The sequence below is a fragment of the Lissotriton helveticus genome, chromosome 6, assembly GCF_964261635.1.
Source record: "Lissotriton helveticus chromosome 6, aLisHel1.1, whole genome shotgun sequence".
NCBI classification, from domain to species: domain Eukaryota; kingdom Metazoa; phylum Chordata; class Amphibia; order Caudata; family Salamandridae; genus Lissotriton; species Lissotriton helveticus.
The window spans coordinates 228,853,932-228,877,569 of NC_136067.1; the positions used below are offsets into that span (position 1 = coordinate 228,853,932).

At 46.2% G+C, this 23,638-nt stretch overlaps 1 protein-coding gene across 13 annotated transcripts in view; it reads left to right on the forward strand.

Moving 5' to 3' along the window:
* Positions 1-23,638, forward strand: part of TDRD6 (tudor domain containing 6) — a 2,679,339-nt gene that overhangs the window by 2,531,688 nt on the left and 124,013 nt on the right. For all 13 annotated transcript variants that reach the window (XM_078647663.1, XM_078647665.1, XM_078647668.1 and 10 more), the window contains one exon: positions 13,716-13,835. In XM_078647663.1, the coding sequence (XP_078503789.1) occupies positions 13,716-13,835 (120 nt within the window). The remainder of the gene's footprint in view (positions 1-13,715; positions 13,836-23,638) is intronic.

Sequence of the window (23,638 nt, forward strand, 5' to 3'; positions counted from 1 at the left end):
GGAACATGAAGAGGAAGAAGAAGTGATTCCTCAAGAACCGACTCCAGCGGAGACTCCTGCGGATCCGGAAGGTCAGAATGAGGGTGTGTCGGGGCGACCTCCATTGGATCCGGTAGGTCTGTACCCTCCCTTTCCTGGTCCTGGACAGGATCCCTCGCATTTTTTAAATGCAATGTTCGGAGTATATTCCAGGGCAATGTACCCCACTGGAGCACCTGTTGGTCCCATGGGTCCATTATCATACAATCTGGGTATTCCTCAGTCGTATGCCCCAGCTCCATTTATGCCATTCATGCCGGCGCCTCTTCCACCATGGCTCGGTACGGCTCCACCGAGGTCTTCGACTCCGCATGCGGCTTCGCCGACTCCGGATCGACCTCGCAGTCGAGATCGAGGTACCACACCTGTTCATGACTCTCGTCCTGCTCCGGCTCCTCGATCGACGTCGGAACCGGCTCCGTCGGAGTCGTTACCGGATCCGTCGACGTCGATTCGATTGGAGTGGTCGAGGCGAAGAGCTCAGCGCCTTCTAGAACAAAAAGATGATGAGTTCTGATGTGGAAGAAGGCGAGCTTCCTGATCATGACGATGATTTCGATGAACTTCGGGATGCTAGTGGTCTAGAACTCTCTCCCGAGTGGGTTCTGCCTTCAGCTTCTGATGCTCCATCTAGGGACGTGGCACCCTATCACGTGGTCATTAGGAAGGCTGCTGACCTTCTTAATTTAAAGCTGCCCACAGTGGAGTACAAACCCAACATCCTCACTGAAGTCTTACATTCTCCTTCTTCAATTGTGGAACCTACACTGCCATTTACTGATGCCTTGACGGATCCAATAAAGGAGATTTGGAAGAAGCCCTTATCTGCTCCTGCAGTTTCAAGAGTTATTGCAAGACGCTATAGGGTGGCTCCTGATGACCCTGCATTTCTTTCTACGCATCCATCTCCGGAAAGTCTTGTGGTTCAGGCGGCTTGCTCTAATAGGGCTGCTGGCTCCTTCCCTCAAGTGCCAGCTGACAAAGAGTCTAAAAAATGAGATCTGTCTGCGAAGAAAACTTTCTCTTCTGGGAGCATGGCTCTTAAATCATCAAATGCTACTTGCCTTTTAGGTAGATACGTGCATGCGCTAATGGACTCAGTGAAGCAATTATCATCAAAACTTCCTGAGGATGATAAGAAGAACTTTAATGAGGTTGTCTCTGACACTCAGGCTGCTGCCCGCATGGTCATTCAAAGCGGTATGGACACTGTGGATTCTGTTGCTAGAATTATGGGTTCATCCATTGCGACCAGGAGAGCCGCATGGCTAAAGTCTTCAGATTTCTCTGCGGATGTGCAATCTACATTGCTGGACTTACCCTTTGATGGAACTGGCCTTTTCGGTAAGAAGGCTGATGTAGCCTTGGAAAGGTTTAAGGACAGCCGTGCCACCGCTAGATCTTTGGGTCTGCAGATGAGAGGGTCGACGACTAAAAAGTTCAAAGGATTTGGCAGATCTTCTTTTCGTCCCTTCAAGCAAGGCCAACAACAACAACAACAGCAACAGCAGCAAAACCCTCTATATAGATCCTATAGAGGTAAACAGAGGGGTCGTGGACGTGGACGTCAAGTCTCCTCTTCCTCCACTTCCTCCAATAATGCCCAACCCCCACCCGCATCAGCAAAGCAGCCCTAGATCCACCATTCTGGATCATGTAGGGGGTCGGCTTACTCATTTTCTACGAGATTGGGAATCGGTTACATCAGATCTTTGGGTTCTCAATCTCGTAGAGAATGGGTATGCACTTCCTTTTCAGGAATTCCCTCCCAATTACCCTCCTTGCCAAGGTTATTGTTCGGAGGACCACCTGCTTCTCCTGCAGGAGGAAGTCCTGGCACTGTTTCGAAAGGGTGCGATAGAGGTGGTTCCAGAGCAGGAGAGGGGTCAAGGGTGCTACTCCCGGTATTTCTTGATTCCCAAGAAGGATGGCAGGCTTCGGCCTATCCTGGATCTCAGGATTTTGAACCTCTATCTCAAACAGGAGAAGTTCAAAATGCTCACCCTTGCTCAGGTTCTTCTGGCGCTGATGGAAGAAGACTGGATGGTGTCGATCGACTTGCAGGATGCGTATTTTCACATCCCAATCCTGAAGTCGCACAGGAGGTATCTCCGTTTTACGGTGGGATCGCAACACTACCAGTTTGCGGTCCTTCCCTTTGGACTTACTACTGCGCCTCGAGTCTTCACCAAGGTGATGGCAGTGGTGGCTGCGCATCTCAGAAGGTCGGGGATTCCTGTATTCCCTTATCTAGACGACTGGCTGATCAAAGCAGAGTCGCCGGAGATGGTGCTCCATCATCTGCAGGAGACAACTCAGTTGTTACACAGGTTGGGTTTTTCGATAAATGTACCCAAGTCTCACCTGGTGCCCTCCCAGCGCAACCTGTTCATAGGTGCGGTACTGGACACTTCTGTATGTCGTGCATTCCCTCCACCTCAAAGAATTCACGACATTCAGGAGATGATTCCTTTATTCTACAATGGAGCGGTTGTTCCGGTCCTGAAGGTCCTTCGTCTGCTCGGTCTGATGGCTTCTTGCATTCTGTTGGTCAGTCATGCACGCTGGCATATGAGGGCACTCCAGTGGTGCCTCCGCAGGCAGTGGTATCAGCACAACGGAGATCTCAGGGAGTCAGTGAAGATCTCCGGAGAAGCTGCAGCGGATCTGTCTTGATGGAGCGTGGAAGGCAATCTGTCACAAGGAAAGCCTTTTCAGCTACCTCCATCAGTGGCCACAGTGATTTCGGATGCATCCACTCTCGGGTGGGGTGCTCATCTGGGAGACCTGGAGGTCAAAGGTCTTTGGTCTCCGGAAGAAAGGTTGTTTCACATCAACCTTCTGGAATTGAGGGCGATACGTTTGGCACTCAAGGCCTTCCTCCCTTCCCTTCGCGGTCGTTCTGTTCAAGTCCTAACGGACAACACGACTGCGATGTGGTACATCAACAAGCAGGGAGGAGTAGGGTCGCAGTGTCTCTGCAGAGAGGCTCTGCGTCTCTGGTCCTGGGTTCAGGACCATCAGATTTGTCTGGTGGCAAATCATCTGGCCGGAGTTCTGAACGTTCGTGCAGACAGTCTCAGTCGACAGTTCTCTGCCGACCACGAGTGGAGGCTTCACCCGGAGGTTGTTCACGACATCTTTCGGATGTGGGGGACTCCTCGGGTGGATCTATTCGCCACTCGCGAGAATGCTCACTGCCTTTCGTTCTGCAGTCTCCAGTATCCGATGCAAGGAGCATTGGGGGACGCGTTTCAGCTGAGTTGGGGAGATCAACTCCTTTACGCGTTTCCTCCCATACCTTTGATTCCTCGGGTTCTGAGGAAGATTCGTCAAGACCGGGCCCAAGTCATATTGGTCGCCCCGGATTGGCCAAGAAGGGTGTGGTACTCAGACCTTCTCCGCCTCTCCTCTCACCCGCCGCTCCGTCTCCCTCACAGGGCAGACCTCCTCTCTCAGATGGAGGGGCAGGTTTTACACCCCCACCTCCAGACATTACACCTTCATGCCTGGAGATTGAACGGGGCAACTTGAGTTCTTTTTCTCTCCCTCACGAGGTGGTGGATGTCATTCTTTCTGCCAGGCGTGACACCACTAAGTCCATTTACTCCTATAGGTGGTCAAAATTTGTTTCTTGGTGCAGGGAGAGAGATGTTGACCCTTTGAAGGCTCATTTGTCTAATATTTTACAATTTGCCCTTTATCTGGCGCAGCAAGGTTTGGCTGTGGCCACGGTCAAGGGGTATCTTTCTGCCTTATCGGCATTTCTATGTTTGCCGGATCAGCCATCTCTCTTTAAATCTCCGGTGGTTTTGAGATTCTTGAGGGGTCTCATAAATATGTTCCCTCCTACTCCTTTTGTTGTTCCTCATTGGGATTTGAATCTTGTGCTGACCTTCTTAATGGGTTCTCCCTTCGAGCCCTTGCATAAGTGTCCATTGAGGCTTCTCTCTTTTAAAACGATCTTCCTCGTTGCAATCACCTCGGCAAGGAGGGTAAGTGAGCTTCAAGCTCTAAGTTCCAAACCCCCATTCCTGACCATTCATGCTGAAAGGATGGTTCTCAGGACCAGGGCTGCTTTTCTGCCTAAGGTGGTGACTCCTTTCCATCTTGGGCAGTCCATTACCCTTCCTACCTTCTATCCTCCCCCTCACCCGTCTAAGGAGGAAGAGAGACTGCACCGTCTGGACCCTAAGAGGGCGGTGTCGTTCTATCTGGACAGGACTAAAGACTTCCGGATGGATGACCAGCTGTTTGTTGGTTTTGCTGGCTGCAAGAAGGGCAGAGCGGTGCACAAGCGCACACTTTCCAGGTGGATAATCCTGTGCATCAAGATCTGCTACTCTCTTGCTGGTAAGGACCCTCCTGAGGGTATTAGAGCACATTCTACTAGAGCAAAGTCTGCAACATCTGCTTTGTCTAGGGGTGTACCTGTTGAGGATATTTGCAAGGCCGCGACTTGGGCCTCCCTCCACACTTTCGCGAAGCATTACTGCTTGGATACCGAGGTGAGGAGGGATGGCCACTTCGCGCGCTCTGTCCTCCAAGACTTCCTGGTGTAGCAGAGTGGGCACCCTCCTCCGGGAGTGGGGACTGCTGTGGGAATCTATTCACAAGGTGAGGAATCCACACGGCAGATGTATCTATCAGAAGAACAAGTTACTTACCTTCGGTAACGCTTTTTCTGGTAGATACAATATCTGCCTGTGGATTCCTCACTGACCCACCCGCCTCCCCGTTGTCCACTCTGCTATACCTGGTCTTTCTGTATATATGTTTATACTATTGATTTAGTTCTATGTGTACTGTGTACATTGTATATTTGCATATTTGCTGTCGTTGGTCCGTCCGTGTGCCTCGAAGGCACGGAAAAAAGGGCGGAACTGACGTCATCACGCCGGCGTGGGCCTGATATGGGGTCGGTGACGTCAGACGGAGTCGCGCGCGATGCCGTGCTCCTGTGACGTCGCCCACGTCGGCGTACTACGAAGAAAATTTCCGAACGTTGCTGGCGCAAGGGGGATATTCACAAGGTGAGGAATCCACAGGCAGATATAGTATCTACCAGAAAAAGCGTTACCGAAGGTAAGTAACTTGTTCATTTGCTCCATTACTACTGGGGCACTGTGGAGTCAATGCGGAGTTGCCCAGCAGTACCTAACAGCTTGTGAGATCATTGCTGGTGAGAGTTCTGGATCTAGTCTGGCACCTAGGGAGTAAAGCGTCGTGGACCACGACGCTTTAGGCCAGTCAAGAGAATTGATCTTTTTAAAAATTGCATTGTTGTGGTAATCATTTGATGGCCTTGTTTTGTGTTTGATTGAATTGTAAATAATCCAGTGTCTTTTCAAGATTTGTTTAGGCACCCCAGGGTGGGCTTTGTGTGAATGTAGGAAGTATGTTGGTATGAATGTGGGAATTAGTTGAATATGAGCATGAATGGGTCACAGAGTGTGTGAATGGTAGGGAGACTGTAGATGAGTCTGTGCAAAGGGGAACACTAAATGGGTTTCCAAAGGGCAAATTGTTTTCGGGGGGGTGTAAGTGTTTTTGTTTTTTGTGATGACAATCAAGTTTTTGTAAATTGTTCCATTTGAAAAGATAGCTTGATACTGGTACAAATAAAGTAGATTAATTCAAACTGAAAGGGTGGTTAAGAGGGACTTGTTTGATTCTTTTTCCCATCTTAAAATGGTTAAAGAAAGTGGCAGCATTGGTGTTTTGATTTTTTAATTGTTATATTGGCGTGGGCTTGCTGTGCGTTCGCCAAAACCCTGTATTGGTAATTCTATTATCTAGGGCATGCTCTCCGAGTTCCCCTTGCTTCGCCCGTCTCAAAATATTTTTGTATATATGTATATGTCTATATGTATATGCGTCTTGGAATATACACACAACGAGAGGGCAAGCATACTAGGTTTTTCCTTTCTGTGGTTTCTGGGGGGTTGTGTCCCAGGTTCTTTCTCTCTATCTCTCTCTCTCTCTCTCTCTCTCTCATAGGAGTGAGCATTAGGTGTGTGCCCAGCTTTTGCCAGTATCTCTTCGCCATTGTGCCTCTGGGTACGGTTGGCTGGTTGATTTTTCCCTCTCTGCTGACGCATACGTGCTGTTGATGCTCCATTTAATTGGGCTTTGCATTTGTGTGCTGTGGTTCTCACTGTACACACTGCCTGCTTATGTGTATTCCTGTCATCCACGTCCATATATCTCACGTGTCATCTTGTGACATCCACTGTTGTGTGTGCTCAGTTGAATGCTCTGATGCTGTCATACTCTTTTGCCCCTTCTCTGGGTCGTTTTCTCTTGCGGATCTATGGGTTCCTGTGCTCAGTTCACTGCCTTTTGCAGTACTTTATGGACTATCTTCCATTATACACTGACCCTTTTGGTTCTGTGATTTCCTTCCTCCCGGCCTGGACGAGAGAGGTCTTGTGCCCTTCTTTGTCGGATTGTGGTGCCTTTGCCTCCCCTTGTTCATGCTCCCTTAGAGAGTCTGGTCTGGTGTCCGCCACGCTGGCACATAGCTGTCCCCACCGTGTTTTGGTCGATGTTCTTGATGGGTTAGTTCTCTTTGGAAATCGGTGGGTTTCAGTCGCAGATCTTCCTCCACTGGGGTATGGCTTTGGTATCTATTCTAAATTAAGGAATCTGCAGCGAGATGTCTATCAGATGAACGAGTTACTTACCTTTGGTAACAATGTATCTGGTAGAGACAGTCTAGTCGCAGATTCCTTAACGCCCACCCATCCTCCCCGCTCTGCGGCTAGACTGTGTCTCTACCAGATACATCGTTACAGAAGGTAAGTAACTCGTTCTTTAAGGCACAACTGTGTAATGGACCGCAGATAAAGCCCACCAGAGTTTGAGACAAGAATGGTAGGCAGTTGGGGTTCTTACATAGAAGTTGGAGCTCTGAGAGTTCTGTGTAAGAGTAACCGGCTCTGTGCTACCCTTGTCACGTGGGTACATTAGGCTTCATTTAAGAAGCACCATTTTTACATGCTCACTTTCTTAAGTCGCCTACTCTTCCTTAACACAATGACTTTTGACACACCTTCATTTACATGCACTGGATAATATTCCTCAAACTCAATTTTGCTTAAACTGCCATTACATAGGCACTCTATCAGAACACCTTAAACGTTCAGTAAAAAAAGGGCTAAGTTCGTCATGCAAGATGTTATTTGTTTTGGCTGCTCGGTGAGAGGGCTATAACCGTAGAAGAACCAATAGCACCCTGGCTGGTGCTTCTACATGGTAACAGGGAGGATGTTATATATATATATATGGTATCCAGCCTTCGTTTAGACATAGAAGACTCTGCTGACACTGCGAGGTCGCTGCATGCTGGAATTTCAGCTCCGCTGATTCCGGTTTACCCACACGAGAATGTCCAGTTCTACAACAAGACCGGGAGCCTGACACCTGCAGGTGATCGGGAGTTAGACCAGCATGTTGTTAGAGTTGGCCCTTCCTGACCGACACAATAACATTGGGGCCCCTAAGAGTCCGAGCATGGAACAAAATCAAGGGTACAGAATTAGAAGATCTGCTCACCGCAATGGCCTGCCGGCTGCCCACAGAAGTTGAGGAGGCTACTATGTTGTATTCAAAGTGGGTGGAGACAGCATGCAAAAAACTACCCCCGTGAAAACTCTGCATCCCAAACGATCCCAACCAACAGCCCCCTGGTGCTCTGAGGAACTGAGGAAACAAAAACTCACTTGTAATAGTCAAGAGCACAAATGGAAAAGAGAATATAATGAAACAGTGAAATAAATATACAAACTAAGTCTTATGGGCTACAAAAGACTCATGTTTAATATAAAAAGAGCATTTATCGCACACCAAAGTAAATTAGCCAAATGCTCAACCAAAGAACTTTTTAGGACCGTATCTAGATTGGCTTCCCCATGCCCACCTAAAATTCAGTGTAGTCAAGAGCTTTGTGAGGAAATTGTCACCTTCTTTAAAAAGGTGGTGCTCATCTTCTCGTCCTTTAACTTCTCCCTACTGGGAGGGACGAATGTTCTAATTGCAGGGACTAAACTAACAGCTGACCAATTGCCCACCTTGGATATCTATCCACTGTCCACGAATGATACAACACTATTTGCGTCTATCAGATCAGAAACTCCTTATGATTCCTGTCCAGTCTCAGTGATCAAATTAGCCCCTGAACATTTTGCCATGTTGCTTACCCCCTTATTTTATGCCATGTTTGAATCCGGGCACTTCCCCAAAACATGTAAACTAACATCCATGGTTCCTTCACTGAAAAAGCATAATTTGGATCCTAACAACTTCCGGCCAATCTCTTGCCTTCCACTGCCGGTCAAACTGGTAGAGAAAGCCATGAATTCACAGCTTAGTGCCTTTCTCCTTGCAAATCATACTCAAGATCCTATTCAATATGTATTCAGAGAAAGATATGGCACTGAGTTGGCACTCATAAAATCCACAGAAGAAATCAGGGAAACTCTGGATCAGGGAGGCAATGCAGCATTGATTATGCTGGATCTCTCTGCGGCCTTCGATACGGTCCATCACGCTCACCTGATGGATCGTTTGTTGGCATGCGAGATTCAGGGCAAAGCCTGGAAGCTACTAAAAGCCTTCCTAACTGAAAGAAAAAAAAATTGTGCATCTCCATAACTTATACTCCAAACCTTGTTCTCTACCCTGTTGAGTGCTGCAGGGGTCATCCCTTAGCCCCACTTTTTTCAATGTCTATGTATCCTCCCTGGCCGCACTGATTAGCTCTTTCTGCTTTTATCTTACTTCATATGTGGATGGACACACAAATTATTGTGTCTCTGCTTCCAGGGCAGGAACTAGAAAAGGGTAAGAGGTTCCTCCACCATATGAAATCAATCAAGATGTGGATGACTCAGAATTGCCTGAAGCTAAATTCTGGCAAGACTGAGATCGTAATCTTTGGAAATTATGCCAATTTCTGGACCCCCGATTGGTGGCCGGAAGAATTAGGCACCCTTCCAAAACCCACCTGGAAAGCAAAGAATTTGGGAGTCAGTCGACAGTAAACTCACCTTTGGGGACCAGATAAAGGCCGTCACTTCAGCCACCTTCCACTCTCTCAGAATGATCAAGAAAAGAATGCCTTTTCTGCCGGAGGGCAGTCAACGCATAGTTATTACAGCTCTCATTCTATCAAGCCTGGCCTGAATATTCAAGAGCAACACCTAAATAAACCCCAACTTCTGCAAAATTCGCCAGCAAGACTGCTCACCGGCACACTAAATTAGTTTCAGATACCAAGGAAATTAAGACTTCATTGGCTGCCAGTCAGAAAACGGGTGTGTTTTAAATCCTTATGCACCATTTTTAAGACCCTCCAAGGAATAGGACCACAATAAGTTGGTCTCAATGGTATATCCCAAAAAGAGCTCTTAGCTCCCTAGGAGCTAAGATGGAGCTACGATGGTGACAGTACCCTCCATCAAAAAAGCCACCTGGGGAGGGAGAAGTTTTGTCACCTGTGCCGCAAGGGCCTGGAATTAACTTCCCCTTCAGCTCAGAACTGCAACTAACCTTTATGGCATTTAGGAAGGGACTAAAAACCTGGCTTTTTAGCATGTAGTATTCCCATTACAATCTGCGTTCAGATGGTAGTAGCTAGTGCCAGGACACCTTTGGGTAACCGTTGCGCTTTAAAAATATAACTAATGCCGGACAGGGATTTAGCAGGTCCCCCACCCGAGGCAAACTATGTTAGGAAACGCTAGATAGGAGTACACCATATCACAGTAATCCTATGCCAGTATATATTCACTGTTATAGTACAATGGTTGAATTATTCATCTTCTTCACCATTTTCTTAATGCTAGTTAATTTATTCTGTTTCCTTCTATTGATTATTGCAGCGCACGTATTTTACTCAAGAATCACAATACATCAATAAATATTGAAACTGCAGGTTGTGTATTGCTTATGTACTTTGGATATGTTTGAAGTAACCAAATGAAAAGGTTCTAGATCTGTTACTACGATTTCCTTGCTTAATCAAGGTTGTCATACACTGAGGTTGTATAATCCACCTGGTAGCTGAGTAGGTTATGGGGTACAGATTGTGCACTATGAGCTAGCAAGACTTAGGTCATCATATCCTGATGGTGTGCGTAGAATCAGTCTCACTCAATCCAGGTATTTGTTCAACAAACGCACAGTTTTACTTGGAAAAGTATAAGCTGTATGACACCATGATGAGATAGTCTGGAGTCGTGGCACTTAGTGCATCTCAGTTGCGGACAGGCACAAAGGTACTTTCCTGTGGTGCTCCCATTGCACAGAAGTACAGCAGCATCTTTTTTGTGGTGCACTATTGTGGGGTGAGTGTCTAAAAATCAAGTAGAGTGCGTCCTGCACCAGTCAAAAGTATACAAAGCACCACTGAAGCCCAATAGTTCCTGTCCCCACAGACAAACCTTTCCTGTAAGCACTACAAGGAACATAGAGTAACCAGGCGAACCTTAAATCATAAAAGTAATAAAAGAAACCGATTTGGCAAGTCAGAGAATTAAAAACAGAGGCATGTATTCAAGGAAAATAAAGCAGTGACTGAAAGTCCAGTGATTTAATCTTGGAGCAGTGACCTGCAAAGGGGGGTCCACCTCAGCCAAGCATGCAGGAGTCATGTTTAGGTGGCGAGAATATATAGGACAGGGGTCCCTAAACGTTTCTGTAGTAGGAGCTATACTTGTATAAAATGAGAATCATCCCAAACTGCTGATATCATTAGTGTTGCAACAGTGACCACTTCAGCTACTAAGTCACATCATTGGTGACCCTATGCAAGATTACCAGCATTAATCATCTCAGTGCATCAGGCAAGGATTCCAACAGTAAAGTAAAAAAAAAAAGGCTTTGTCATTATGGAATACCTCTTCATGGGTCATACATATCAGCCATAGCTGTAATTCTCCTGTTACCAAGGTAGTAATATGTCTCCTCCTAAGCCCATAATTTATCTCTCAATTATCAACTTAAAAATAATGTTAGCAATCCGGGGCTTGGATGCGATTGGCATCTCTACCCTAGGGGATGTTATGTCGGGGTGTGTACTCAAATCCTTTGACACTCTACGGGTGGAGTTCGAAATGACACGTACCCAATTTTATAAAGATCTCCAATTCCGTCATGCCCTCACTCAATATCTTGAGGGGGTGGAGGACCTACCGGAGTTCAGCCCCATTGAGGCTAAGGTCTTCATGGGAGAATTGCCTGATAAGAAAATATCCCGCATTTACCAAACCTTGGTACTACAACTTAAGACCGCGTGGGAGTGGGATGTTGGGGAGCTTGATGAGGAGGACTGGGTGGAGGCACTAGAGGGACCCAGGGGAGCAGCCATTTCCACGCGCTTGCGACTAATCCAATTCAGGTACCTTCATCGTACATACTACACCAGGCAGCGCTTGTGGCGGGCAGGCTTGATAGCATCCCCAGATTGCCTTAGGTGTGGGTCGGAAGAGGGCACGCTGATGCATACAGTGTGGGACTGCAGGGTCATAGGGAAGTTCTGGGATGGGGTGTTCAGGTGTTTAAATGAGGCCCTGGCCTGGGTGCTTCAGAAGGATCCTAAGCTGGCCCTCCTTCACGTTCTGGCTGGGGTAGGGGCAATAGGTATAAGCGCCACTTACTATTGCTGGGGCTAACCCTAGCTAAGAGAGACATTGCACGATCTTGGAAGGCACCCCGGGCCCCATCGCTCATAGCCTGGAAAAATGGGATGGACTTTTGTGTGGGCCTGGAGCAGCCCATTTACGTAGCTAGGGGCTGTCTTCGAAAGCACTACAGGATATGGAAGAGGTGGGCAGACTATCGGGGCCTGGACTTGGAACCGCCACCTGAAGACAATGCTATCCAGTCCCCTTGACAGCCCAACAGCCAGGACTGCATACAGACACTCTGGCACATTTGGCAGGTGCAATACTTAACAAGCATAATACAGGCGGAACAGGCAGCGGTGCGCGAGGGGGGTAGTGGGTGGATGGGGGGGGTGGGGGTTGTACTTTAGTTTCACTGTTTTCCTCCACTTGTATGTTTACCCATGACAGAAATTGCATGTGATTTGCGATTGATAACTTGCTTCTGGTGATTGTCTCTGGATGTCAGAGCGTTACTTTACATGTGTTCACTATGCAATCAATAAAATCTGTTTTCCCAAAAAAAAAATAATGTTAGCAATGCAACCATTTTTCTTCAGCATAGTAGAGAATACACCTTTTTCTCTCAAAAACACGTTTTTCAGTTTTTATATAGGTATAATAATTCAGCCAAGCAATAGCTTAAAATTTAGTAGGTTGGGATGCACACAGGAGAGCTAATTACAGGTAGCTGGACAGCTACCAGTAGCTCGTGGACAACTAGTTGAAGAAGCCCGATATAGAGTGTGGTAGTGATTTTAACAAGTGAGTTAGCTACCAAGCAGTGGTGGATGTCTGAGCAGTTTTGATATATGTATCTGAATATGGGATGTAAATAGGAAACAGAAGGCTGTAAAGATAAAAGAAAGAGGTGAAGGAAGTGATTGATCATGTCAAGGGAAGAGATATAAATTGAAAACAGCGAGAGCTAAGGCTGTTTGCTTGATGAACACCCACTGGCAGGGGTGTACAATTGCCAGTTGTTGGGAATTATTCAAGCATTCCTTCATCATCTTGGTTTTGCAGTAGACACCCAAAGTGCGACACAAATGCCTAGACGGGGAACCTGTGCTCACTGTACCATAGGAGTCAGACTATACTACACTGATGAGACTTAAGGTGGTCCAAACAGGTCTAGGGTTTCCACCTGGCCTGGCAGTTGGGACTGGGCTGTTCCTAGTGGAGCAGGACCAAGACTGATTTGAATAGACCGTCTCTCTCTGGAATGGCACAGTGGGTAAGAAAAGATGGTCTGGAATGCCACCTGTGTGATCACCATTAGCTCAAGAAATTATTTTAGACATTCCTTCCATCATCTTGTTTTTTGCTGTAGATACCCTATGTGTGATGGTTGTGCCTAGATGTGGGTCTGGATGAAGATCCTGATTATGGTCATGCTGGCAGTGAGTGCAGAGCTGGTCAAATCGCCTTAATTGATATTGTAATGGCATCCCTCTAGGGTGTGGAATATCTCATATTCTCAAGGAACAGGAATAGTATATCACATATGTTGCTCACTCCACAGGGCGATGTTCTTTTGCTTTAGATGACTTAGATGGTCCCTGACAATCTATGATAGCATTTCTTGTGCAAGACGTCTTAAGGATTTCAAGGGCAAACATTGCCCAAAGGAACTTAGCTTACACAATGGTGCAACTGTATGTTGAGGGTGGATCACAAACTAAGACTTTGGACAACTACATCCAAGATTCTGTGCAATGAGCATCTGGGACAGGCTTATGTTGTAAATTGTCAAATAGTGGGAGCGCAGAGGTTAAAGCTGGAGCTTGTGGGGGTGCTCTCTTCTCTCTAGTATTCCAGTAGTTATGAATAGTACAAGGGATGCATATGTTGACAAAGTAGTAAACTCTACTGACCGTGTTGGGCTAAAATCATTCTTTAAAAAACCTTGACTTGAAATTCTCAGTTTGTTAAAACATTCACTAAACCATTCTTTCTGATTTATGCAGCAATCTTTACAAACCTTTTGTTCACGTTTTATGTGCATAGAAACAGCACCTGAGGAACAAGTCTACTCGAATGCTGAAAATAAGATGTCCCTTTCATGTACCTATCCAGAAGAAGCATATGACGAAACTGTCTTTAAGTCTTATTCGGCTGATGAACAAGGTACTATCAGAATGATGTTGAATGATGTTAACCATGTTATTTTACCCGTCATATTATGGTTCTCCATCTAGAAATTCTGATAGATACATCTGCCTTGTGGATTCCTCACCTTGTGAATATCCCCCTTGCGTCAGCAACGTTCGGAATTTTTCTTTGTTGCACGCCGGCGTGGACGACGTCATAGGAACGCGGCATCGCGCGCGACTCCGTCTGACGTCACCGACCCCTTATTAGGACTACGGCGGCGTGATGACATCAGTCCCCTTTTTTCCACGTCGTCGACGCTAACGGTTTCAGGGATCTTCTGTAGTTACAGATAGAGACTTTGTTACTTTTTGTCTGTTACTGTTTCTGTTCTTCGTCGAGGATGTCGTCGAAGAAAACGGGATTCAAACAGTGTGGCTCGTGTGCCAGGATGATGTCAATTACTGATCCACACGAGGATTGTTTATGGTGTTTGGGATCAGATCACGACGTCAAGGGCTGTCGATCCTGTTCAAAAATGAATCCAAAGGCTCTACGTGAACGGGAAGCAAAACTTTTATTTGCCAAAATTAAAAGTAAAGAAGCCGATAGATCTTAGAGATCAAGATCAAGACACTCCAGATCGAGAACGAAGTCAAGATCGAAGTCACGATCGAGGTCACGATCGAAGTCATCGAGGTCGAGGGCCAGATCGGAGTCGGCGTCGACATCAGCTTCTGGGCATGCTTCGGGTTCCTCGAAGAAAAAACATAAAAGGAAGAGGCATAGTTCTCACCATCATTCGGGGTCTTCGGACTCTAAGAAGAAATCTTCTCGAAAGCATCACAAGGACTTTGTGTCTCCGTCTCCTGTTGGTGATACCACTCCGGTAAGATCTCGAGAGCATACACCGGAGCCGGAACTGAATCCGAATCCGGCTTTGGGTCAGTCTTCGGAGCATGAGGACGTCGTGGATGTTACTCAATCTCCGATTCCGGAGGATGAACCAGAAAATCAAAAGGATCAGGAGGAGCCGAATCCAGTACAGCCTCCTACTAATCCTATGGGTTCTTACCCTTCTTTTCCTGGTCCTGGTCAAGATCCATCGTATTTCCTAAATGCTATGTATGGAGTGTATGCAAGGGCAATGTACCCCACTGGAGCACCTGCGTGTCCTATGGGTCCTTTGTCTTTCAACTTGGGTGTCCCCCAAGCTTATGCACCGGCGCCTTTTCTACCCTTCATGCCGACTCCATATCCTTCTTGGATCGGTTCAGCGCCGCCGAGGTCATCGATTCCGCACACGGCTTCGCCGACTCCGGAGCGACCTCGAAATTCGGATCGAGGCTCGACGCCGGTTCCTGTTTCTCTACCTCCTATTGTTCCAGCTCCTCGATCGACACCGGCTCCGACTCCATCGGAGTCGTTGCCGGATCCATCGACTTCAATCCGTATGGAGTGGTCGAGACGTAGAGCCCAGCGTCTACTAGAGGAGAGAGTATATGGAACCTGAAGTGGAGGAAGGTGAACTTCAGGAACATGATGATTGTTTTGAGGATCTTCATTCTGCTAGCAGTCTTGCACTTTCTCCGGAATGGGGATTACCTGTGGTTTCAGATGCACCCTCCAAAGATGTAGTACCATACCATATGGTAATTAGAAAAGCTGCTGATTTACTGAACTTAACTTTACCAACAGTTGAGTTCAAACCTAATATCCTCACAGAAGTCTTGCATTCGCCTTCTTCTATTATTGAGCCTACTCTACCTTACACTGAAGCTCTAACTGAACCAATTCTGGAAGTTTGGAAAAAGCCTTTGTCTGCACCTGCAGTATCTAGGTCGGTGGCGAGACGTTATAGGGTGGCTCCTGGAGATCCTGAGTTCTTGTCATCTCACCCTTCGCCAGAGAGTCTGGTAGTTCAGGCTGCTTGTGCGAGTAGATCAGCTGGCTCCTTTCCTCAAGTTCCTGGAGATAAAAACTCCAAAAAGTTGGATCAGGCCGCTAAGAAGGTCTTCTCCTCAGGTAGCATGACCTTAAAATCAACAAATGCTACTTGTTTGCTTGGCAGATATGTGCATGCCTTAATGGACTCGGTCAAACAATTATCTGCTAAACTTCCAGAAGAAGACAGGAAAAACTTTAATGAGGTTGTTTTGGACACTCAGGCTGCCGCCCGCCAAGTTATCCAGAGTGGCATGGACACTGCAGACTCTGTGGCTAGAATAATGGGTTCTTCAGTAGCTACCAGAAAAGCTGCTTGGTTAAAGTCCTCAGAGTTTTCCACTGATGTACAGGCTACTCTTTTGGATTTACCTTTTGACGGGGTTGGTCTCTTCGGGAAGAAAGCAGATACAGCTCTGGAGAGGTTCAAAGATAGCCGAGCGACGGCTAGATCTTTGGGTTTGCAAGCGAAGGGTACAGCCACCAGAAAATTCAGAGGCTTTGGCAGATCTTCCTTTCGTCCTTTCAGGCTAGGCCAGCAACAGCAGCAGCAGCAGAACCCTCTGTACAAGTCTTATAGAGGTAGACAGAAGGGTCGTGGACATGGATGTCAAACCTCTTCCTCCTCTACTTGCTCCTCTAATACCCACCCCCCACCTGCAGCAGCAAAGCAGCCCTAGATCCGCCATTCCGGATCATGTAGGTCCGGTAGGGGGTCGGCTTACTCATTTTCTACGGGATTGGGAATCGGTTACATCAGATCTTTGGGTTCTCAATCTCGTAGAAAATGGGTATGGCCTTCCCTTTCGGGAATTTCCTCCCAATTACCCTCCTTGCCAAGGTTATTGTTCGGAGGACCACCTGCTTCTCCTGCAGGAAGAAGTCCTGGCGTTGTTCAGAAAGGGTGCGATAGAGGTGGTTCCGGAGCAGGAGAGGGGTCAGGGATGCAACTCCTGGTATTTTCTGATCCCCAAGAAGGATGGCAGGCTTCGGCCAATCCTGGATCTCAGGATCTTGAACTTGTATCTAAAACAAGAAAAGTTCAAGATGCTCACTCTTGCGCAGGTTCTTCAAGCGCTGTTGGAAGAAGACTGGATGGTGTCGATCGACTTGCAGGATGCTTATTTTCACATCCCTATCCTGAAGTCACACAGGAAGTATCTCCGTTTTACGGTGGGTTCGCAACACTACCAGTTTGCGGTCCTTCCGTTTGGACTTACTACTGCGCCTCGAGTTTTCACCAAGGTGATGGCAGTGGTGGCAGCACATCTCAGAAGGTCGGGAATTCCTGTATTTCCGTATCTGGACGACTGGCTCATCAAAGCAGAGTCGCCAGAGAAGGTGCTCCTTCATTTGCAAGAGACAACTCAGTTGTTACACAGGTTGGGTTTTTCGATAAATGTACCCAAGTCTCGCCTGGTGCCCTCCCAGCGCAACCTGTTAATAGGTGCGGTACTGGACACTACTGTATGTCGTGCATTCCCTCCACCTCAAAGGATTCACGACATACAGGAAATGATTCCTTTATTTTACAATGGAGCGGTTGTTCCAGTCCTGAAGGTCCTTCGTCTGCTTGGTCTGATGGCTTCTTGCATTCTGTTGGTCAACCATGCACGCTGGCACATGAGGGCACTCCAGTGGTGCCTCCGCAGGCAGTGGTATCAGCACAACGGAGATCTCAGGGAGTCAGTGAGGATCTCCAGAGAAACTGCGGCGGATCTGTCCTGGTGGAGTGTGGAAAGCAATCTTTCTCAGGGAAAGCCTTTCCAACTGCCTCCATCGGTGGCCACAGTGATAACGGATGCATCCACTCTAGGGTGGGGTGCTCATCTGGGGGATCTGGAGGTCAAAGGTCTTTGGTCTCCAGAGGAAAGGTTGCTTCATATCAACCTTCTAGAGTTACGGGTGATACGTTTGGCGCTGAAGGCCTTCCTCCCTTCCCTTCGCGGTCAGTCGGTTCAAGTCCTGACGGACAACACGACCGCGATGTGGTACATCAACAAGCAGGGAGGAGTAGGGTCGCAGTGTCTCTGCAGAGAGGCTCTGCGTCTCTGGTCCTGGGTTCAGGACCATCATATTTGTCTGATGGCAAATCATCTGGCCGGAGTTTTGAACGTTCGTGCAGACGTTCAGTCGGCAGTTCTCTGCCGATCACGAGTGGAGGCTTCACCCGGAGGTTGTTCACGACATCTTTCAGATGTGGGGGACTCCTCGGGTGGACCTGTTCGCCACTCGCGAGAATGCTCACTGCCCGTCATTCTGCAGTCTCCAGTATCCGATGCAAGGAGCTTTGGGGGACGCGTTTCAGTTGAGTTGGGGAAATCAACTCCTTTAGGCGTTTCCCCCCATACCCTTGATTCCTCGGGTTCTGAGAAAGATTCGCCAAGACCTGGCTCAAGTCATATTGGTCGCCCCGGATTGGCCAAGAAGGGTGTGGTACACGGACCTACTCCACCTCTCCTCTCACCCGCCGCTCCGTCTCCCTCTCAGGGTAGATCTCCTCTCTCAGATGGAGGGGCAGGTTCTACACCCCCACCTCCAGACATTACACCTTCATGCCTGGAGATTGAACGATGCAACCTGAACTCTTTTTCTCTCCCTCACGATGTGGTGGATGTCATTCTTTCGGCCAGGCGTGACTCCACCAAGTCCATCTATTCGTACAGATGGTCTAAATTTGTTGTTTGGTGTAGGGAGAAGGCTGTTGACCCTTTGAGGGCTCATCTGTCTGATATTTTGCAGTTTGCTCTCTCTTTGGCACAGCAAGGATTTGCTGTTGCCACATGCAAAGGTTACCTTTCGGCGTTATCAGCATTTCTCTGCTTGCCGGACCAGCCGTCTCTTTCTAAATCTCCAGTGGTTTTGAGGTTTCTGAAGGACCTCACAAATAAGTTCCCTCCTTCTCCATTTATCGTGCCTCAATGGGACTTAAATCTTGTCTTGACTTTCTTGATGGGTTCTCCCTTCGAACCCTTACACAAGTGTCCCATGAGGCTTTTGTCTTTCAAGACTGTCTTCTTAGTAGCAATCACCTCGGAAAGGAGGGTGAGTGAGCTTCAAGCTCTAAGTTCTAAGCCCCCATTCCTGACCATTCATGCTGAACGAATGTTTCTTAGGACCAGGGCTGCTTTTCTGCCTAAGGTGGTAACTCCCTTCCATCTAGGACAATCCATTACCCTTCCTACCTTCTTTCCTCCCCCTCACCCTTCTAAGGAGGAAGAGAGACTGCACCGTTTGGACCCTAAGAGGGCGGTGTCTTTTTATCTGGATAGAAGTAAAGACTTCCGGATTGACGATCAGCTGTTTGTTGGTTTTGCTGGCTGTCGGAAGGGCAGATCGGTGCACAAGCGCACACTTTCCAGGTGGATAATCCTGTGCATCAAGATTTGCTACTCCCTGGCGGGTAAGGACCCTCCTGAGGGTATAAGAGCTCATTCTACCAGAGCAAGGTCTGCTACTTCTGCATTGTCTAGAGGTGTACCTGTTGAGGACATTTGCAGAGCCGCGACTTGGGCCTCCCTCCACACTTTCGCGAAGCATTACTGCTTGGATACCGAAGTGAGGAGGGACGGCCACTTCGCGCGTTCTGTCCTCCAAGATTTCCTGGTGTAGCAGAGTGGACTCCCTCCTCCGGGAGTGGGGACTGCTGTGGGACTCTATTCACAAGGTGAGGAATCCACAAGGCAGATGTATCTATCAGAAGAACAAGTTACTTACCTTCGGTAATGCTTTTTCTGGTAGATACAGTATCTGCCTGTGGATTCCTCACTGACCCGCCCGCCTCCCCGTTGTCCACTCTGCTATACCTGATCTTATTTGTATATTTATTTGTATGTTTATTGGATTTTTGATACCTTTGCTACGCACTATGTGTGCTATTATGGTTTGTATGTACTGTGTACACTGTATATATGTATATTTCCTGTCATTGGTCCGTCCGGGTGCCTCGAAGGCACGGAAAAAAGGGCGGAACTGATGTCATCACGCCGACGTAGTCCTAATAAGGGGTCGGTGACGTCAGACGGAGTCGCGCGCGATGCCGCGTTCCTATGACGCCGTCCACGCCGGCGTGCTACAAAGAAAAATTCCGAACGTTGCTGACGCAAGGGGGATATTCACAAGGTGAGGAATCCACAGGCAGATACTGAATCTACCAGAAAAAGCGTTACCGAAGGTAAGTAACTTGTTCTTCTCATCATAACTCTGAATGTTCTTTAGCTGTTAGGATGGCTCCTGAAGGAGGTTGGTGGTGGTGGGAGCAGGACACCTTAGATTCACTGATAGAGTGGCAGGATTTGTGGTGCTTGAAGTCCTTAATAGAAGAAAACACACACATATATATATATATATATATATATATATATATATGTCCTTCGCTCGCTCGCAGCGCCAGTCAAAACACTGCTTCAGCTACAAAGGAGTCACGAACCACCAGAACAGCAGGCACATCATAATTTTATTTTGTTTCCTTGTTACGCGTTTGGGCACCATGTGCCCTTGGTCACAGAATCAGAAACGCCATTTTTTATGTGTATTGCTAACACCACATGATCACACACCACAATAGATATGGAAAAAATACATATGTGCAAAAAATGTGCATCAAAGGGGACTCTTTCTTCGTACTATTTAAACATTTGGTTTTTTAAATTGTTGTTACTGTGTCCATTGTTATAGATTGGAATTGTGGTCCTCATGAATCCTGGTTCTTATTCTTGATGGTATTTCCCATTGAAAATCACCCTGTCCGTATAAATACATAGATTTCTTTTTTCTTTAGAGGTATTGCAAGAAGATCTAAATACAATATAAATATATATATATATATAATACATAAATATGATAAAATATCAATTTCATTTCATTATATCTGTGCAAAATACTGCTATTGTATTACTGAATCAGACCTTCAATCTGCTAAAGAATTCCTGCTTAAATGCATATTCCCATCTAATTTCTCCTAGTTTACTGATTCACCCTTTATATTTTAGGTATTAGAGGACACCACATTATCCTACCTAGGACAAAATATCGTCCTAAGATTAAAGTGCCAGAAGTTTCCTAAAGTGCATTAGAAAATAAAATGCCATTACCATGGTGATGTGATAAAATATATTTGCTAAAACAAGTTTCAATTAAATAGGTCCCCAGTAAAGAAAGACACCTGGGCATGAATGAAAATCCAAACCAAACGGTATCCCCTCACTGTGGGCCATTGCTGCGAGGAATTTCTATTTACAAATATATACAAACATTACAGGTTCCAGAAAGTAAATATTCGTATAGTCCTAGGGGGCCGTCATAAATATCTCCAAGCCTGGAGATAAACCAATTATAAGAAATTGTGCAAGTCTTCAGTATTATTCAACCCATGCGGATGCTTCGTATCTAGTTCAAGAATCAATTTAGACTCCAATTGTCTAAGTGCTTTTTCTCGACCCTCCCCGCGCGTCTAGGTTTAGAAATAGCTGCCGCCACAAAATAACTCAAACAATTTAAGTCATTGTTATGCACATGTTTGAAATGGCGTGCTACCGGATACGCGGGGTAGTTGTTCACTATGGCACGCAGATGTTACAATATCCTGACACGCACCTGCAGCTTAGTACTTCCCACATATTGGAGTCCGCAGGTGCATGTCAGGATATATACTGCAAATTCCGTCCTATAAGAAAAATTACCCTTGATGGCTATTTGTTTGGGGCTAAAAGGGAATGTATAATATGTGGTATCTTTACCAAACTTGCAGGCTCTGTTATACCTTTTAAAGCCATTTTTAGGTTGCAGCCATGTTCTGCCCGCTGCGAGTTCTGGGCAAGCCTTCCCTATCTGCGTGCGCATCGAGATGCCTTTCCTATAGGTCACCGTGGGTTGCAACGGTAATCTTGAGGACAGGACACCATCAGTCAAAATAATTGGCCAGTAACGTTTGGAAATGTCTCTCAATTTTCTCTCATTTACTGAAGGCAGTAATCAGTCTCGGGCAGAATTATCCGGACTAGTTTTCTCAATGGTTTTCATAAGTAATGATTCTCTTGTTCTGAATCTTTGATATGCCTCCTCTGTGTATCTGTTCAGATCCTCCTTGTTATTACATATCCCTTTTAGACGCAAGAATTCTCCATATGGGATGTTGTCAATCATATGTTTAGGGTGGGCACTGCTGGCATGCAAGGTTGAATTGCCAGCAGTGTATTTTCTATATAAGGTGGTACACAGTTTCCCCTCCTTTTGATTAACTTTAACGTCTAAAAAATCAATACTGCTATTACTGATGTTGGAAGTAAATTTAAGATTAGCAGTATTCATATTGATCTGTTCAATAAATTCAGAAGCACTAGACTCACTGCCTTGCCATACAATAAAAACATCATCGATCTATCTAAGCCAATATAAAACATGTTCAATAAAAGCGGTGGCATGTTACCTTTAACACCTGCTCCTCCCACCAGCTGACATGCAAGCAGGCGGAGCTGGGGGAGAAGCAAGCACCCATGGCAACACCGCGTTTCTGTGAATAAATATCGTTGCCAAATAAAAAATAACTATTGTACAGGTACCATGAGATAAGACTTAAAAGCATCTTATTATGCTGATACAATTCAATTGATCTAAAACCCAAAAAGTATTCTATGGCTCTCAGGCCCGTGGAATGCTCAATACTGGTGTATAAGGATTCAATGTCTAATGTAATAAAAAGTAATTCGTCCATCCATTCAATCCCTTGAACTTACTTTAAAAAGTCACCAGTATCCTTCACAAAGCTTGGCAGGTTTCTGAAAAAGTCTTGAAGAAAGAAATCCACATATTGTGTGATGGTTTCTCTCACACTATTTATAGCCAATATAATGGGCCTGTCTGGGCCCGGTATAATCTTTTTGTGTACTTTAGGGATGAAATATAATTTAGCTACCACCGGATGCTCTATGTTCATAAATGTGAATTCTTCCATTGAAATCACCCCTTCCCTTTTCCAGGCCATCAGTTCTTTCTTCAAGCTCTGTTTTGCCATGTTGTATTTGGAATGTGTGGATTTCTCATAGCATTCATTGTCCTGCACGTGCCTATTGGCTTCCACAATGTAATCCTTTTGGGGCCAGATAACCATATTTCCCCCTTTGTCTGATTTAGTAGCAATAATCTCATGTTTACTGCCTAATTTTTTTGTCAATTTGGCATAGGTAATCTCTTTCTCACTCTTATAGCGCTTTTTATGTCTGGTACGATGGTACAACTTTTTGATGTCTTCAATAACCACCTCATGATAAATATCTATTGCGTCTTTGGGCATTATGGGTATGTACTTGGATTTAGCTTTAAAAGGACTGACCCCAGCTCCCACCTGGGTAATATTTTCCATACGCAAACCTTCCTGCATAGTACATGGTTCTCTTTCCAAATCCATCCCCTCATTTGCTGTCTTTGTTCATATCTTGTAAATCACGCAACAGACGCATCTGAAGCATTCAACTGGATGGTGGTCCCCCCTTCCCCTGACTCCACTTTCCTCATTTGTCATTTCCATTTCTTTCAGCCCCTCTTTGATAGCGAAAAACTTCTTTAGTTTTAACTTCCTAATAAAACAGAACATATATATATATATATATATATATATATATATATATATATATATATATATATATATATATATATACAATTTTTTCTTTTTTTTCCCACTGGGAAACGGGATCATTGTACCCCAGTTTCACGGCCCGGTTTGACTCCAGGTGTTGGGGCTGGAACGTTGGGGACTCGCGGGAGTGCTGGACCATCATCCATAGAGGTTCTCCACATCATAATAACGCCCCCCCCTTGCCAGGTATTACAGCGCCTATTTAAAGATTAATTCCATGGCTCCACAAACAAAACCTTCCGAACAGCACATTATGGGAGCT